The 19,965-nt window shown below is 36.5% G+C and overlaps 1 protein-coding gene across 1 annotated transcript in view; it reads right to left on the minus strand.

Moving 5' to 3' along the window:
- Positions 1-389: 389 nt before the first annotated feature.
- SEL1L3 (SEL1L family member 3) overlaps positions 390-19,965 on the minus strand; it is a 33,897-nt gene continuing 14,321 nt past the window's right edge. Inside the window, exons 10-24 of the mRNA XM_027642928.1 lie at positions 19,481-19,692; positions 17,744-17,923; positions 16,500-16,619; positions 15,726-15,866; positions 14,595-14,657; positions 13,372-13,548; positions 11,627-11,754; positions 10,882-10,965; positions 8,451-8,541; positions 8,249-8,333; positions 6,266-6,375; positions 4,863-4,990; positions 3,052-3,154; positions 2,885-2,957; positions 390-1,678 (exon numbers count right to left, since the gene is read on the minus strand). Coding sequence (XP_027498729.1) covers positions 1,509-1,678; positions 2,885-2,957; positions 3,052-3,154; positions 4,863-4,990; positions 6,266-6,375; positions 8,249-8,333; positions 8,451-8,541; positions 10,882-10,965; positions 11,627-11,754; positions 13,372-13,548; positions 14,595-14,657; positions 15,726-15,866; positions 16,500-16,619; positions 17,744-17,923; positions 19,481-19,692 — 1,865 coding nt within the window. The 3' untranslated portion in view covers positions 390-1,508. The remainder of the gene's footprint in view (positions 1,679-2,884; positions 2,958-3,051; positions 3,155-4,862; positions 4,991-6,265; positions 6,376-8,248; positions 8,334-8,450; positions 8,542-10,881; positions 10,966-11,626; positions 11,755-13,371; positions 13,549-14,594; positions 14,658-15,725; positions 15,867-16,499; positions 16,620-17,743; positions 17,924-19,480; positions 19,693-19,965) is intronic.

The raw sequence follows: 19,965 nt of genomic DNA on the forward strand, positions 1-19,965 counted from the left end.
TCGAGTCTTCTCTCAACATTTTGGAATTTTCAGTTTTCAGCAAGTGAAACATGCCCTGATGATACGTGTGTACAGACACTTTTATATATATATACATATATATATATATATATGTATGTATGTATGTATGTATATGAATCTCTCTTGAAGGTCAGAGCTTTTTTTCCTTTTCAATCAATCCTTTTTGACTGAAACCTCCTATGTCTCGCTTGAAAAACAAAACAAAAACTCTTCCAGATCTGGTCTGTGAGAACACTGCATTCCTCAAATAAAGTGCAGCTGATTGTCCCATTTGCAGCTAAGAAAACAGACACGTAAATAATGATCTGGAGAACTGGCAACTATTTCATCCGACTGGTGCTTTAAAAGAAATTCTTCCACATACAGGCTGAATTAGAAAAATATTTTTATTTACAAGAGTAGATAATGTAGTGCAAGGCGAGTGGATTTAACCCTCAATAATGCATAGATTGATGCAATTTAGTCTGTGATCTACATCATTTTGCAGAGGTGATTGCACACCTGCTATAAAGGTTAGACCTTTCCTATAGCCACTTTACAGATAGCTTTAAATCAGACAGAAGGTATTTGCACTCCATACATGTTATCCATTTATCCCATCCAACATTTATAAAATTAAATAGGTGCCTTTAAGAATTACTGTAAAACACAAAATAAATCCTTTCCAGTGTTATCTATGGAAGAATCCAAAACCAAAATGTTTGTCCAACTTGCGTCACCTGATCACACTTAAATGTTCTTTTATTTATTCATTAGGGGAGCTACTTGCTCTAATCAGTTGCTCTTGGCAGGGAAGGAAATATTCTGTTGTGTCCACCAGGGAATAGCTGATGCTTGTAAAATTTTGACTAGGGCTTAGCCAGCAGAACTACTATGTTATGACCATATTGCAAATATTCCTGGTGTGTTTTCTTTCAAAATAAAACACTTTTCGCATAGAAGAAATAGGATGCAATATAAAATACAAACCCCCTAAATGTTACCATTGCATGTATTAAAGTCCTGGCCGGTGTGCCACAGAACTTGGAAAGTGCTGGTCACTGGGTTTCACTTTTACGTAATTTCCATGATTCCAACTTGGAAAACTTTGGTAACTTGACCAACAAATAAGTTCAAATGCAGTAAAGGCAATTTAATAAGAGATTAGATGTGTAAGTAAAACTTCTTCATCAAAACCTGTGCGATGTTTGCTCATTCTTCAATTAGGCAAAGACTCTGCATATTTCCTTCCAGGTCCTTCAATGACATACAGTATGATCATGTGTTTGGTATAGTGAGATACTCTGCATTATCTGTTTGGAGTGTTAAATAAATTATAGGGATGGTTTTCCTCTATAACAGAGAAATCAGATCAGTGAATTTCCCTACAAGTTCAGCTGTTGGATTGCATTATTAATGTCACGTACAGGGTTGGTTGCCAGTTCTTAGATTTGTAGTTGTTCATATCCCATCTTCCCAATGGATGTTAACCTTAAGAAAACTATGCTTCAGCTTGTAACAAGAGGATTCTGAGGGTTTGACTCCTGCTGTACTAAATCATTCGAAAAAGTAGTTTCATCTTGCTGTACAAGTCTGGCAGTATCCTCGTTGCTATTCCCTGAGGAAGAAGGGGCATCATCTGACAACGGTTCTGATCTTCTTCCAGGAGAATTACGGGCTTCAGAAAAATGTCAAAAGAAATTATTAAAAAATACCCCACTGTGCCTAGGAAGTCTATTAATCAATATTTAAATATTATGTGGATATAAAGTTACATATAAAGATAATATTCAAAGGTTAGGAAATATTGAAAGAAGAATATCTAACTATATACTTTATACATACGTTGCATGATTCCCAACTTACATAAATTATAGCTAGTAAGAAAAGAAAGCAGGATTTCAGAATTACTTCCATATTCAGCATATTACTCACAGCTACATGTCTTAATTCAAATAATCTTTTGATTTAATGGTGTTGGGTTTTTTAATACTATTTCCTATAGGTTTAGGTTGTCAATGTGAAAGTAAATTTTTCTGTATTTTATTACAGAAATATGTCAGAAAACATTATTTTCTAACATAGGATTAAGCTGCCTACTGGGGTTAAAACACAATGCAAAAAAATTTATTTAATGAATGAAATTATTTTCATAACTGGTCATATTCATTTCACAATTTCCTTATCGAGAACAAGTCTTGTGATTTGAATTGAAACACTTGATTGAAGCTGAAAGTGCTTTTTAGATGATTCCTCATCATTTTTGTATGTGATGGTAGGGGTTTTCTCCCCGTTCCTCAGCAATGTTGTTTTGTCTCTGATACCTCTTTCAATGTGGTAAAAAAGTGATATGAGTGTCAACAGACTGAAGTCTGGCATTTGATTTTCTGTCCCTTAATATTCTCCATCCCACCAGAAAAGACAACATAGAGCAAAACTTTCTAATTTAGGACAGGAGAAGTCTGCAACTCCTGACTAAATGCATTTACTGATTCTGTTACTGGCCAGAAAAGGCTGAACTGACTCTTCCTAAGTTACTCCAATGCACCAGCTCTTGGAACCATAGTTTTTCTCCGAACGGACGAAATCAAAGTCATATAATTACTCTAACAATACTGCATGCTGAGAGATGGGAAATAATCTCATGCACTTAATGTTTTTATTAACCACCTTCTCTATCAAGGGAAATTCTCCAGAAACCTTAGAACTAAGCTTTGCTTCATCCACCCCCTTTTCAACAATAAAAAAATGACTTGCATGTCAAAGAAGCTACTGTTCAGAGGTACCTCTCTCAAACCTAGAATTCCTGCTTTTATTTTTGAAGTTTTTTCCAAAATAAAAAGATCACTCCTCTTTCTTCAATTTTACTATGACACATACTTACCAGATAATGACTGAAAAGACTGCACTGCAAATGCAACAAGAATCGATAAAAGAAAGGTTCCCATGAAGTATATCTGTGACAGTAATTTTAAAAACATAATTAGAGCAGTGCAAAGCCAAGACAGTGTTCCAAATGAACTGTACATGTATTAAAAGAGCAATACATACCAGAGTAGACTGTAAAATATTGTTCCAGACAACTCTCATGTAAAAATAAAGCAATGCTAATGAGCATGGACTAATTGATTCTTGGTTACTACTATTCCAACACCTACAAGAAGAAGATTAAAACAACTCATTAGTCCTCCTCTACAATTTTGTGGTATCAGTCATCTGGGAATCTCAATGGGTTTGCAGAAAACCTCAGTAACCCAGAAAAACAAATAAATATCATCATCACTACTTCACAGATGGTGAAGAAAAATTCAGAGAAATTCCAGATTAGATTTATTAAGCATAGAATACCTTACCCTAGGAGTGTATTTTTTATGGTCTTATTAGTCAGCAATGGGTCTAAGCATCCAAGCTATGCTTGCCACGCAGTCAGAGTACAAGTTCTACTAATGTGAGTCAACAGCAGTAGGACTTGATTTAAGACTATATGTACAAAATTTAGTTGCCTAAGCAGGATGCTGGTGCCTAAACCTCCTTTAGAGACAATGGAGTATGACAGTACAAGCAGTTAGAGTTTGAAGAGTGCTTTAGCTGACTAGCACAAGGTACCTCCTGTGGGGTGAGCTGAGCAGCTCTCTCAATTAGGACTTTACCTACTAGGGGAGTTAAGAAAGTTAAATCACAGGCACCTATTTTAAACTTCAATTGACTCTTTTTACCAACTGAGAAAGGAGGGGTGGGGTGTGTATATATAGAAATATACATTTTCTCTATAAATTTTATTATAAATATACATATAATGTAGTTATAAAGTTCTAAATTATATATATATTTTATATATATTTAAGAAATATAAATATATAAAAGTACATGCCCTTCTGGATGAAAGTGTATGATGATGGAAAAACCCTTCAGCACTGTCAACTCTGGAATTATTCTTGCAACAAAGCAGATGGATTCAGCTCAAGTGAAAGCAGAATTCAGACTCAAGCTTACAATCCCAGATGGTCCAGAACCCTTGTTTATCTAACCAGCAGTCTCATATGGAATGAAAGTAATTTAGGGTACAAGTTCAGGCTAACTGCAGTGCAGAACAATTTCAGCAGATTTTGGTGAATAGACAAATGAGGTTTTAATGTTGGTACCATCTTCACTTTTTTGGGGTCACACAACACTCAGTAGAAAAACAGATGACAAACCACTCATTCTTGGTTTACAGCGTCAGGTATTAAACATTAGCTTCTCCTTCTTTAAATATTTGAAAGGCAAATCCACCAAAGTTTAAGCTTCCCATTCCCACTGTGCTTTCCAACACATGTTGCTTTACCCGGATAAAGGAAACTCAAGTTCTGTACCAGAACCAGAGCTCACTAGGTGGTTTGTGCATGAATAGTGCTGGCACAGGTAGTTCAGGCAGCAGACCTGTACCCTTCTCAGAAATCTAGTGCTCTGTAACAGGCTGGAACATCTTTGCAGAATCATTAAGGAAGGAGTGCTTCCTTCCTTACACATTTTAAAGTTCTGTATTAAATTACGCTGTATTTATCATTGAAATGTTGGTTTGAACTGCACACAAACCACAAGTGCCTAATTTAGGAACTTAAATATATTGAACTGGAAAAGACCTCCTGGATCATTAAATCCAGTCCCTGCTATTCCAGGTAACCACATATAATCAGGTCTCTTTAACAGGCATAAACTGAAACATATTTAGGGAATTTAAGCATTTCAAGTATGTTGACCTTAACCTGCCTTAAATCATACAAATGAACGAAGTTAATAATTACAGGAGTTGCTGTTCTCCAGAGTAAATGTTACTTATGTGGAAAATCAGAAGATGCTGATTAAAGGGGAAAAAGACTCACCTGTAATAAAGTTCCTGAAGAAGTGATGTATTACTAGAACGCAATGCCTGATCAATTTCCAAGTGATCCAGAATGTAGGAAGGTATGGAGTTGCCCTCTTCTACGACAAGGGCCAAATTAAAGAAACCCTACCAGCAAAAAAAGCATGCACACTTTTTAACCATCAAATTTTCATGTGTATATCTAAACATCAAGAATCTAAATAATTATAACTGTCTTCATAAATTAATTGAATATAATGTGATATTCACTGAATAATTATGAGACCCTTTTCTCCTAACCATATACGCAGGTAAATACTGAAAACGTAAAAGAAGCATTTAGATGTTGTGACACTATTTTCATAGAAACCATCTGGAAAAAGACATAAGCTTTATAGTTTTTAGTTGCTCTTTAAACACAGTCACTATATCAAACTGTCATCTTTTATCTACTATAGAAATACAGACTGAAAGCAGAAATGGATTCTTGTTCTGTTCAATTCCCCTCCAGCTAGCTCCACAGATCAACAGCATTTGAACAGTGAAAGTGAGAGCGAAAATTTCCTCCAGACAATTTACGTCCTTAGTCTTACAGTTTTGCCTACCTGGACAAGTCTTATGCATCCCTCTGTCTCTTCAGAGCCGTGAAAATGAACACACATGAGACATATTACAGGATTCCCCATCAGTTTGGCTTTCATACTTTATAGTAATTGTTCATGCACCTCTTCTCTCCTTTGGCAGTTTAGCAGTAATGTCTTGTCCCAGTATCCTCAAAACAGAACCCACCTATGCTACCTCTAATAATTTCACATACAGGATACTGTCTGGAGAGACTGGCATAGGGACAGGGAGAACAGAATACTACAACTAGGACAGTTTAGGAGGGTCTGAAGACAGGAAACTCAGTGTTGAAACACTGCATGTCTTTGGTAATGTGATATGGTGAATCTTTTAATTATAAAGCATTTTAAGATGAAACCTTTGTGGCAAATAAAATTCACCCAAGGATTTACTCAACATACCAAGGGAAATAGGTCAGTCTTTTTTTTTATATCCTAAAATAGCAGGGGATAGGACTGGGATAGAATTCAGTAGTCTATTAATTCATCCCCTTGTAATAGCAAAAATGCCAAGGTCACAACTGGGTCAATTGTGCCAAGGCAGGTAGCACTGAATTAGGCCCTTCACCTTTAGCTGATAAAACAGCCTAATTCTAGGACTATCCATCTATGCTAAGTTTACCCCCTATTATCATGAATCAGCAACTACTGACTCACAAGGTATTCTGAAATAATTGTAACTTATTCTAGCAGGTTTCTTCAGTGCAGATGTAGCCAAGCAGAAGAACCAGTCTCAGCTAAATTCTCAGATTGTTCTAAACTCCAATGTTTTATAAACACTCCACAACTGCAGACCCACCTGTGAATCTCCCTCCAATGCAGCTTGTGCGTACATCCGCATCGAGAGCTCCAGGTCTTTAGACTGGTTCTGGTAACCATAGTAGTAGAAATCGCCCATCTTCAAATAAGCTGTGCAAGAAACCAGTAGAAGATATTTTAGAATATTTGTAGGAATAGAATTAACCAACTATTAATGTGATGGAGAAGTTAATAGTAATTATATTTAAAGGACAATACTAAAAAACAAAGGTACTCTTTCCCTCTGGTTGTCTCTGTGGATACTTTACATTAGCCTCTCACTGAAAATATTTATCCTGGATGAAATTTCTCATGATCTAGAAGGAATCAATGTCCAGAAAATACCTGACAAATATCTTCCTGTGATATTGCACAGTAATGAAATGCATCGAAAGAGAAGGCACTTACCCAGACAGGAGCAAGCATGACATTGCACTAAGCTATGCTAAGGAGTTTAAAAACTCCCAGAACTGCCAGGACTGTGTCTACACTTATCTGACCTAAACTTTCCTCAAATGGGTTGAAACATTTCTACACCTTGCATTGTGCGTCTGTAGCAGCTGCCTAGAAATCTCACCTGCTTTTTGCAGTGGATTACAGCAGAGCTCTTCCAGGAAGCAAGGTAGTTACCAACCCAACAGCAAAGACAGAAAGGCTACATGGACGGGCTGGCACAGATGCAGAGTGGAAGGCCATGAATGCTGTACTGAATCATCAAGAAGAGGGATCACCTCAACTATATCAATGGCATCATTCCAGGCCTGGCCTGGAGTGCACTCTGACACAGGCAGTGAATTTGAGGTCACCCTGCACTGCACTGATAAGGTAGCCCTGGAAATCTCTACTGCCAGGGTTAGACTCCTCATCTCAGGCCCTACACTGGGGATTTGATCCTCCACTACTGCAGAGAACAGTCTGAGATAAAACTCCCCTTCTTTTACTGATGTAAGGAAGAGATAGAGTAATAAAATTCTACCTCTGTTGAACCCAGCAAGTCTTTTCTCCTTTATTTGAATGGAATCACAGTCCCATCCCACGAGTCTGACCTTCAGAAGTTTCTCTAATGTAAGATTGTACCAGTGGATCTACTAAAGAGTCAGGTGCTAAGGAGCTAAGGGGTGCCTACAAGCTCCTCAGGAAAGCTAAGAGGGCTTGTCAGCTCCTGTGGCCTCAGGCTATATCAATGTTAAATTTTCACACATTTAAATTTTCCACACTGTGTATTTAAATAAATAGCTTGAATTATTTTTACACTCCACTTTTTCACATGCTTATTACAAACCATTTAAATGCTCTTGTGAGACAATCAGATCAGTGTTTTCAAATGTTCAGTAATGCTTTCAAAGCCACCAAAATGGCTCAGTTACTAAAGTCACAGGAGGCCTGAGGCCTGTAACTGAGGAATGTAACTTATACGTAAATAGATCTTTTTTTTTAACAGAGAATCCTTTAGTTCCCCAAGGTAAGCTCTGCCAACATTGATAAACTCTGTACCCTAACAGAAAAACCAGTAATAAATTAGATAAGGAATCCTTTAGCCTTTATTAGTTTCTCATGACTCAATTATGATACAGAAGTATATTTGCTCTTGGATTTTCCCTCGATAAACTAAACAGCGGGAACTCCTAAAGTCTACTGCTATCTTTTTTTCTTAAACTTTAAACTTCTTAAACTGAGTCAACTGCTCAAACTCCTGAATATCTAGCTCCTCCTCAAGGCTTAGTTTTTTTATTTTATTTTATTCAAATTTTACACATTTAATGCCATAAGAAGGAAATTTTCAGAAAAGATGTGCTGAAACACAACACGTAAATTACCTTTCCTCCCCTGAAATTCCTATCAAAACATTAAAAAAGGAAATGCACGATTAACAGAGATTAATCTTCCCTTAACTTGCTCACTCACAAAGAAGTTGTGACAAACACAGTTTTTGAAATTTAAAAAGAAGCAAAATTAAAATTGAGAAAGAATTCCTTATACATACCAAATGATGGGGCATTGACTTGAGAAACAGAGAAATTGTAGTATCTCCAAACACAATCAGTTGCTAGGTATTTCCTTGCTAGGTCCTTTAAAGAAAATAATTGATTCTTTAACATCACAGGTAAGAGAGTAGGATCACATTATTATTAACACGTGTTCCTTTTGGGACAATAAGTTGTGATAATAATAATACATTTACTCACTGGTCTTTCTTCACAGATGTGTGCTAAATTTGACTGTGACACTTCAATCCCAGTTTCAGCTGCTAAAACGTAATGCAGCAGAGCTTCATGCCTAATGTTAGATAAAATAAAGTAATGAAAAACCTAGCAAAAATAACATGCATTTTAGTTACAGTTAAAAAAACCCTGAAAGAACTAAATAAATTTATAAAATCACCTATGAGCAAACTCTTGGTACAAAGTTTAAGAGCAAGAGTCTGGGAAACCCAGGCAACAGCGACATACACTGGCAGTGCTCGGCATAACCAGCCATGCTGGACCTCAAGAATTTGCAGCCTTTTCCCTCTTGCATTGCAGCTAGAATAACTCAAGTGTGCATTTACTCCAAGTGCCAGACTGATGATAAAGGAGAATTGATACTAAGCCCAATTATCTATCTAAATGTTTCAGATAAAACATTCTTAAAAGATTAAAAAAAAAAATCCATAATTAACTTAGCTGTGTATGTATCTGTCTAACATTCATCTGAATACTTCTTTGGTATGCTTTACTGTGTTATTTATATGACTTATTCTGTCTTGTCTTTTTAGACTATGGGCTTTTTGAAACAGGATTTGTCTCTCATTATATTTGAATGTGTGAATTAAACAAATCTCAGTCTCTTTAAGGACTCTCGGCACCTCATTGACTGTAAAACAAGTAATAAAAGCTAATACTGCATTTGCACTATAGTAATTTGGTATTGTGATACTAGAGGGGAAGAAGCTCTCATATTCTCTGTCACTCATCTATACAATATTATGAAGACTACACATTTAAAATTAAGAGGAAGTCTTTAAAATAACGTGTGTACTTTCAAAATTACAAGATAAACAAAAAACCCACTTGGTGGGTTTTTCCTACTAAAGTTTCCTATTAAAGCGTCATGCTTCCAATGGTTTTCCCCACAACACAAAGCTAATACCATGGCAAGTTTCAGGTTTCAATGGCTTGTTATACTGGAAGCGAATATGGTCAAATACACATTTGACTTCAAGAGTAGGTGCTTAAGCAAAGAAATTTTAAATGAAATTGAGAAAGCAGTTCTCCTGCAGTTCACTCCTGCAGAATTAGCAGGTGTAATCTCCTGTTTCCCAACTATTGCCCTATAAAAACATCTAGGACAAGGGAGACCTGAGACTACAGAAAGAATTTGGGATTCCTAAACTGGGAAATTGATTAATCTGATTCTTAGGTCTCAAAGGGCAATTCAGAAAAGAAATTACATTTAAAGCCTTTAAATCGGCCTGGGAAGATCAAACTGCCAGTACCATGTACTGACAGATATGCAGAACGTGTCTGCAAACACCAATGACTGAAGAACACATATTACTTGGTCTGGTTGGCAGTGCAACAATTTACACCTATGCAAGGTACATGAAGAATTGTTCAGAAGCAAACATTTCAACACAAACATACTCCTAAACCCAGAGATGAGTAGGATCAGTATTTATAAGTAACTACCCAGACACTCCCAATCATTGGCATCTTAAGTGGTGCTCCAGCAGATTTTTTGTCCTAGCTGTTGAGCCCTGACTTTCTGGAATCTTAATGCTCTACCTGTAATCTACCTGTGGACGCTCATGCTACTGCAAAGTGAGCTGGGCAGAGTCACAGGCTCGTACAACAGAACATAGTACAAAAATATCTACTGAGTTTTTCAGAGCTGAAAACTGAGCTCAAGCCTCAGGAGAAATGTCTGTGATGGACTGAGTAAAAAGACACTTCTAGGAATTGGTTACTCAAGAACAGTCCACTGACAGTTCCTTGTAGATCTCCTAAGCCTGAAACATTAATTAAGTACTCGCAGGGGGACACTGCAGGATTAATGAGCCACTGTTTTAAACACATATGACAGTCTGATGCCTGTACATACAGTATCTGATGCTCATGCCTCCAGCATTAACCTGGAGGCTATTTTGAAACCTCTTGGCTGGCTTATTGGATATTGGAGCCTACTATTTTACTTACAGAAAAGATAATATTAACCATATACAAAATAAATAACAAATCTAATCCAGCAGACTGAGTTTTCATGACATGGAATTATACAGAAAAGAGAAAGCAAAATATGGAGGTTGGAATAAAGAGAATGTTAAAAGTGAAAGGCGCTCTTCTGGTTAATCCAGTGCACCTCACAAGCCACAATATTACGGGTTGAAAACCACAATCAGCTGATTCAACTATTTCACTTTACAAACTCCTTATTTTTCCCTTGATTCTGTCAGAACCGTTGAATTACACTTTGGGTCAACTCCTCCTTCCCTTTATGTCAATGGATGTTTAGCTATGGATTTCAGTGGTGCTACTATTTCTTTTTTCCTTTGAGGTGATCCTGAATATTAATTATTTTATTATGCTATAAGTAAATGAAAAATAGAAAATAAACTAAAAGGGAACAGGAGAAACATACCATGAAAGTTCCAGATAAGCATTGAGGGCTCTTCTGATTACATGACCTAGGTAGCCATTCTTCTCTGCAATGTGTTTTGCCCATCTGTGGAAATGATCAAACAAAAATCAACAGTTGAGCTCCAGTAATGTAATCCCAACTCAAGCAGATTCAAAGAATACAAAATGATATGGGATCACTTTCTGACTTCTTCTGTAAAACAAGCTATGGGATTTAATTGTAATTGCTGCATAAGTCTTGTAACAACTGACTGAATGAGAACATGATGTCTGTTCATCTCTATGAGCATATTAGAGACATCCTGGTTTTTCTTGGCAATTTCTTTTGGAGAAAACAAACATAAGTTAAAAAGTGTTATCAGTAGTTATCTGCCTCTTTTTCCCATGCAAAATACCAGTTCTACCACATCAGGAGTCTGACATTTCTCGAAAATCCAAAAAAGCAAGGCTTTGTTAGATACAAAATTTCCAAGTTGTTTGATACAATCTCTACAAGTTGTTCTGGAAAACATAAAAAGTACTTGAAGTACTCAATATCTCTCAAAATCTACTGGTCATTTAAATAATACACGTACTCATGCAGATCAAACACTACTGTAGAAGAACCTTTTGTCAAGGAGGTAAGCACCGGGAAGTACAAGACTTTATTTAGACTATGGACTTAAATATGGACTTAAAAACCACCAGCAATGACAATAGTCACATCAGAATTATATTATCATTTAGTAAATGGTCTCATTCCTTACATTACAGCTTTTTCTGGATCTCTAGGGAAGTCTTCCATATTTCCTGTGATGTAGTACAGAGAGCACCGTAAAGTCCCTTCTATATGTCCTCCTTGGGCAGCTTTATAGAAATAGTGTGCAGCAACTGTCTGTGAAGAAACAAGAGACAATTAGCAACTCTGCACTACTAATGTTTATTGAGATTTTTTTTTCCTCAGGACTTGTTTAATCAGATGAATTAAAACAGGCAATTGGCTAATGAAGGCAAGACAGTTTAGCTACTTTTAATGTACTTAGATGAAATTAACCACTTTCTTCTAACTGTTTAATAGTTTAGGCTGGAAAAAGTTTTGAAAAACATATATCCTGGTAATATAGGGAATGACAAATAGAAAAGTGTCTAAATGCACAACTGTGCATACCCAGTGGCATAAAAGTTTTGTATGCACTGACAGAAGTAAAATTAGTTATTCACTAGTAGGAAGATTAACAAGGGATCCTGGAGAACAGGACTTTTGCTCTGGTGATGCCAAGTGATGGTTGTGGAGCAGCAGCAATGATCAGTATGTCCAGTAGCGCACAATCACTGTGCTCAAATTTTTAAAACTGGCTTATAAAAGATAACACAGATTGAGTAAGTAAGAACTGCAGAAGTGGGAGGGTTGTGTGGCTCTCTATGTTTTACCCTCAGAAACTGTAATCTATGAAGTAAAACAAAACAGCATACAGCCTGAAATAATTTATTTCAGGGAATTATTAACCATCAATATATGTTTTCTGTGATTGAGCATAGACTTCAGAGTATCCATCATAGCCATAACTTCTCCTTGCCCTTGGCTTTGGTGATTAAAGAAACCTGGGCACTTTTAGGTGTACTCTTATAATCAGTTCACTTTGAAATGTTTTTTTGGTCCCCGGGAAAGGAAAATGTGTTTGCCAGATGCACGTGTTGCTGAGCACCACTGCTGTTGGAAGTAAAAATGCTCACTATCTGGAGTTTATCCAGGTCTCAGAACTCACAGGCCACACTGGAAACATCTTTTAGCTCCAAGCATGAGGTCTGCCTGTGTTTATTACAGCCTACCTCACTGTATTTGTGCTGTTGGACATAAACTAATTAAAAGAAATAATTAAAATTAATAAATAAATTAAAAGAAATATAACTAAAATAGACCCTTCCCAATAGGGGAAAAATTATTTTGCACATATTGAAAAGTTAATGGCTTGTTTCACAAAAAGACAAAATAAAATGCTGCAGTCTACCAGAACTGTAATAAATAGTTACATTTTCAAGTCTGGATTGAAGGCCTTTCACTGCAGTTCTGAGGTTCGCAGAAGCTACGTGAATGTAGCATAGCTGTTCATGAGTTCAGGGACAAGGTTGTGCTGCTTTCAGTTACTGTGGAATCCTTTCCCTATATACTTTCCAATCTAAAACTGAGAGAAACCAAAAGATCACATGAAGCGAGAGCACTCACTATCTTTCCTGACTGCTGTCACTAGAAGGAGGAAAGCAAAAGCAGTTACTGGAGTAAAACCTGAACCTGTTTTGTTTCTAAATTAAGGGAGTACAAACACATGCACATAATTTTGACTATTTGAGTAACATCTCTAAGCAACCTGACTGAATCCCCCAGTAAAACCTTCCTTTGTGATAAAAGGTATAAAAATCCAACGCAGAGTGAACACAGCAATCTCAAGAATGAAGCAAAACCTTTTAAACTGGGTCCTATTGTAAGAAATAGTACTGTTAAATATTTACTCACTTGATTTCTACCAGGTGCTCCAGGGTAAATCCCATCTAAATATAGGACACCAAGGTTGTATGATGCATCTGGATTTCCCAATTCTTCAGCAATTAACCAGTGTTTGGCTGCTTTTCTGTAGTCTCTTTTAAAATTGTGGTAATACCATCCCAATCCATTCACTGCCTGGGGCAAGCCCTGATGGAAGAAGAAGAGCACCCTCAGGTCACAGAGTTGATTCTGCTTTGGGTCATTCTGAAACTAAGGGTTATAAAGGTTTGCCGACTTTTTTTCCCCCACTACTCTTCCTCGTGGCCTCATATTTAGAGTGAGGAATAAGGCTACAGTGCCATCATATTCGTCTCAGCTGTGTCTGCATTCAGATTTTTCACTTGTTGACAAGAATAAATTCTGACAAATTTTTCACCCGTTTCCTCTGCAAGGACAAAACAGGACACTTATTCTTGTGAACTCCCAGAACCCAGCTGGCAGGATTAGCAATCAAAAAACTCACTTCTTTTAAGCTAGAACATTTCCTGAAGAATAAATAGAAAGCAATGAACATAGAACTTTTTAATGCTGCTTTCAAATTGCATTTGACCAATATCATACAGATCTGCTTAAGATTTTGCTACTTGTTATCACCAAGTTGCATTTTTGCAACAATAATTACGGATCAAGAGGAGAAAATCTTTTTGGGACAGTTTTTATTTTTGTTGCAATGAGTCACCACCTCCTTGCACAAACTGGTGGATCATATGGGGCTGGAAGTATGACAGTCTGTTATTAACTTACCCATTTGAAGGTAAAAGCAGTTAAAATTTTCAATAATTATGGTGTTGTTTTTATATAGAAAATGTGCTCTGGAGCATAAACCCCTAAGTATCTGAGTTCAGGGAGAGTAAGGAAACTGATATCTCTAAGATTCTTTCTGGAATCTGTTCCTCAGATCCTGAGCCAAGGGAATTTTGATCACAGCATGAAAGCCACCCAGTTTATTCAAGCCTTTCCCAAACAGGCAGTGGAACAGGTAGTCTCTCCTATTTCAAAGAAATCATAGAACAGGCACAGAGCTAGTCTCCCAATTTGGGAAAATAAGGCTTTCGCCATTCACGGTGAAGACACTGAAGAAGCAACCAGTATTTACACAGAATTACGATAACAGGCATTTTATATAAATCAGAGTTCATTATTATTAGCACCTGGCATAGGACTTCTAAAATACAATATTTATCGCATTTTACCTTGGCTGCTGCTTTCTTCATCAATTCCAATGCAAGTTTCATATTCTTTTTCACACCTTGGCCCTAGGAAATGCATATGTGAAACAATCAAATGCAGGCTGATAAAAATTCACTTCTGCACATTCAAAATGTCTATTAACACTGATACTATTATTTACCAGGTGTCCCTTGGCTTTAAACAGTTACAACAAAACAAGTAGCTTTGTGTCATCCCTCCTTCACAGCTTTACAAAATCGCAGTGATTCAGTCTAGGAACAATTACTTCACCAGCATATTCAAGTGATTTTTATGGGTAAATAATACCACAAATCTTTAATTTTTGGCACCTAAGCAAGAATGAATAGCATTCAAAGGGGCATAGGTTGCTCACAGTAAGAGCTCTCAGCTTTCCTGAAAAACGATGTCAAAGTGTCTCCAGAGGAAACACACAGATATCATGCTTATGATATAAATTAATTCCAAACATGGGTCAAACAGATTATGGGTGCTCAAAATTAACACAAGCAAAACTAAAGCAAGCATTTTGTAGAGAACAACCCTGCAATGTCAAAGAAACGGGATGAAGACTTAACAGTTCTTCACTAATATCTCTAACCTTTAGTGCTCATGACTGTTTTATGGGTGACACTGCTCAGCTGATATACCTTATCTGACTCAGGTGGGGTTGGTTATGCTTCAGTTTAGCCTCTGCTGTCTTGTGCTTCTAGCAGAGAAAAACTAACTGCATGAAGAGACAATTTAATTCAAACTTAAAAAAAAATCCCAGAGATCTAATGAAGGGCATTCTAAGAAAGGATCAAATTTTTAACTACATCTCTACACCAAGGCCTATGCCTACTAGCTAGTTGGATTTTTGAGGTGACAAGACATTAGGAAAAATTAAGACTCACTAATTGGGTGGTATTTTGATCCTGAATCTGGCTCAGAACAAAGTGACTAAACTGCTTTTAACTGGTCCTTCTTAAAATGTTGTGCCTTTCTGATAAGAAATCAACATTAGCTTCATGTCTAGTGATTGATTTTCAGAGTAAATCTAAAAGCACTTGTATACAGTCTTCACTGCAGACAACTTAGAAACATCATGTCATAGGAATGATTATTTTGAAGTGAAAACATGAAACTTGACTTACCTTAAATAACACAATGGCATAATCATATATTAACACTGGATCTTCTGTTTCTATTGCGCCCTTTGCATACCATTCTATTGCAGCTTCAGGATTTTTTGCCACTCCTTGCTGGCCCCAAAACAGCATCTGAGCCAATCGTTGCTAAAAGAAAACAGCATAAGCAGTAATGTTATAAATGCTAGTATTGAAATTGGAATTGCCGGAGCAGACTTCTTCAGCTTAGATGCATTTCAAATGTACTAACAATATGTAGTTATATGTCCTCAACAGTTTGAAAACGATTGATTGTCAGAAATATTCAGAGGGCTTCCCAGTGGTGGAATGTACTCATATTAAATCTACAGCAGGGATATTTTTACAGCTGTCAGTATCACAGAAGTCTGGATTGATTTAAGTGCAGAGATAAGTGATAAAGACAGATTTGATACATGTAAATGGCTCAGAATTACACGTATTGCTGCTGGTCTCAGATCAGCAACAGTAATTGCACTGTATCAAATACAAACCCAGGGAAAAGGATCAGAGAAGGAGGTTGCCAAGACTTGATGACTCTTCCCTTTTGCCTTGCATCATCGTTTTAGTTTTTCATGGTTACTGGATACTATCAGACAGAAACATGGGAAATAGTTCAAGCTCTTAAAAAAAATTAATTCTGGGTAAAAAGAGAAAACATCTGTCTGCTTCACTCTCCTCCAGCACTTTTCTACTAATCCTACAGATGTACAATCTGATGTGTGTCTAAAACCAAGAAAGAGGAAATTTATTACTTTATACCTGTGCAGCTGCATTTCCTCTTGTTGCTTCGTGCTTTAACCACATAAAGACATCACCATTTTCTTTTGTTTGAGCTTTTAGCAATTCATCATCCATCAGTCTTATAGTTTCAACGAATGCCTGAAAAGTAGGTGAACAGAAAAAAAATTATTACACAATGAATTTACAGATCTGCTACCAACATGAAAATGCTTTCCATTTCCTGCTTAGCCCTAAAAATTCATGATCCATTCTGGGTTTTAAAATTTTCATCACTCCTCTGATGACCAGTCCATTAACTATTCTTACATTCAATGTAAAAAACACTTACTACTTTGTTACAGTACAAAACTATAAGTCCACTTTACACTGGAAAGGTACAACAAGACATCAACAACTGAAAAGAAACCCCAATCCATCTTTTAGTTTTACATCCAAGTAACAATGACAAAGACGTGCTTTTAAGCCTTTTAAGACTTCCTACTTTCTATAAAAATCTCTTTCAAAAGATAAAAAAAGGCTGGTAGAAAGTTTGATGAAGACCTGCCCCACAGAACTCCATGGTACATTGGCTGATTTTTAGATTTTCAGCAATCAAAATCTCTCTATTTTCTGTACAATAATCTTTCTTTCTGATAAGCCAGGATTCTAGCACTAATCTACCTTGAACATTCTTTACAGATACAGTTGTGTTACCGCTTGTTTAGTAGCTCATTCTAAAATAATTTTATTGCAACTTTACCAGGTAACTATTTAACAACCAAGTAACTACATTTGATTATAGAAAATGTATAAATATGGAGAGGACAATTTATCTCTTGCATGAACTTCATTATGTTTGCCTATTAAAATGGCAGATCAGTTGCCTAATAAACACATCCAATTATATTCATAATTAAAAATCTGAGTGAGGAATTAGGGCCCAAGAAAAACAATTGGACTTTAATGAAAGATAGGCATGTGGACAATTCTGAGGATTTGAGCCTAATTTTGATTTTGATTCCCCCTTGCTAAGAAACAAAGTAATGATACCTACATATAATTTGGGGGATTTTGTAACAATCATCAAATCATAGAATGATTTGGGTTGGAAGGGACTTTTAAAGATCATTTAGTCCCACAGCTCTGCCATTGGCAGGGACATGGATCAGATGAGCTAATATTTGTAAATCAAGACCAAAATGTTCTGGCCACACAATTAATATTAATATGTGAAAAATAATTTGCACAGAAAACAAATTCAGATGCAGTTATAACTCTTTTACCTGTTCCCCTTTTATATTGTGTTGATCCAGCGATGTCTTTATTGCAATATTACTGTAATAAGCATATGACAGCTCCAAATCAAGTGGATAGTTATTAATGCCTTGATAATGTTTATAGCCAAGATTCATCATAGCAAGTCTCTCATTCCCCTGAGCTCCAACCAAACTATACAGCAGTCCCTGGAAAAAAATCAACAGACATAAACAAGAGTGAATTCACTGCACATCTCACAAGTTTAGCACTTTGCAGGAGATTTACAGGGAACAGAGTGTTCATAGTGGTAGCTGATATACTAGTTATAGCATGTAAACACAGTTACAGTAAGAACAGCTCTAAAGTAGTTAAAGGGTCTTATCTATGTATAGAAAGACTTGAAAGAAAAACTAGACTCTAAATACTTTGCAAGTATTGCACTTATTCTGCCACCACTAAGTGTGCAGCAATTTTTAAACGTCATTTTATTACAGTGTTGTTTATACTCTGACACTTTTTATACCCAGCAGTGACTTAACTAGTCCTACTGATGCCAAGTGGAGTTTTCACAGTAAATTCAGTGGAAACATATGGAAGTTAACAAACAGCACCTAAGAATTTTACCCTAGGGATCTGACAGAACGAGTAGGACAGGACCTGTGGCTGATAAGGTTTCAGCACAAATCTCCCTTGAGAAACATGTTAATTAGGCTATGTACCACACATTCGTCCAAAACCATTTTCAGCACTACTATTATTTTTCACCTGTATAGATTTAAAAACAACGGTGTTCTATTTGTGCTGGATATTAAATTATTTCCTACACTATCTGAAGCAGATCCAATGATGAAATGACTCAGCCTCCATAATTACCACTAGGTATATTCCCTAATTAGGGTATAAAAACAGTTTCTGTCTAAGGTTTCTTGTGTTTGAAGAATTGCAGGTGAGCTTGAGGTCTCTGATTGGCCTCTCAAAGGTTCTTCTGATTTAGTGTCCTTTAACCATAACAGGCAGATCTGCTATTTTTTAATGAGTGTTTTATATTATACTATTATATCACAATGAATCTGTTGGCAATTTTAGTGTTGCCCTCTTCCCATGACATATAAACACCTTCCCTTTATTTGACCTTGAAACTGAATCACATGGAAATATTTCAGTTATTTGCAACCTGCCTAAAAGGTCAGAAGTTCACATACTCTGCAGTTGCTTAGCTGAAGCACAGTCACTTTTCCCAAAAGTAAACTATTCTACTTTTGTTACCCCTAATCATTTGACCATAATATACTTAGTGCCACATTTTTGCACACTGTAAAAAGGGACTTCTTTCCTGAGTGTACTATGTACCTTTTCCAATTTATGAGATTTGCCTGATGTAAGACTTTTTTCTTACCCATCTACAGATGACTGTGGGTGTCTCAAGGGCTATTACCTCATCCTAGCTCCACAATGACTAGGAAAAGCTGTACATTCTATGCTTTATGGTTCACTTTACCACTATTTTCAGGTCTTACTAAATCATTGTTTTCCTTGTTCTGGATGAGCAGGATAAAGATTCCGACCACCAGGACTTCATAAAGACATCACTGCCATCAAGTTATTTACAAGTAGCTTTACTGGGAAATCCCTTCAACCACTGACTGGATCTGGAGGCCATTTCAATTTTTTTAATTCAATTGATCATAAATTCATCCCATTTCTAAATTGCCCTTAAAGGTAATTAGTTTCACAGACATAACCACACATACTAAATATACTACCTTTATATGATCCACAGACACACCGAGCCCCGTTTCAAATATAACTGCAAGGAAATAGGAAGCCTTATGGTATCCACAACAACTGGAATCCATCAGGAGAGGGATAGAGGAGCCCATATTGCTGAGGCCATTGGCACTGGACAGACCTTTCACAACCTTCTCAAATATCCTCCGGCCAACTTCTACAACTGTATCACTTCCATCTTCTAACACTAAAAATAAAATATAGGATGCACAGTTATTGCAAGAGTTAAAATTAGGAATGGATTTCCCCTCCTTAAGTTAATGGGACTGAGATAGATTCTCTTATTTCTCATGCTAAATGGTATTCTCAATGCAGACAACCAAAATTCAACCAAAATACAAGGTATTATTAAATAGGAATGAATAAAAATCCAAAAGACCGCCTCAAAGTAACTAACCACTAAAAACATAAGGATATTTCTATGATTCCTTCTACCTAAAAAGTCTTTCATCTGCAGCAT

This window comes from Corapipo altera, unplaced genomic scaffold (assembly GCF_003945725.1).
Source record: "Corapipo altera isolate COAL_440 unplaced genomic scaffold, ASM394572v1 22, whole genome shotgun sequence".
Classification (NCBI taxonomy): Eukaryota; Metazoa; Chordata; class Aves; order Passeriformes; family Pipridae; genus Corapipo; species Corapipo altera.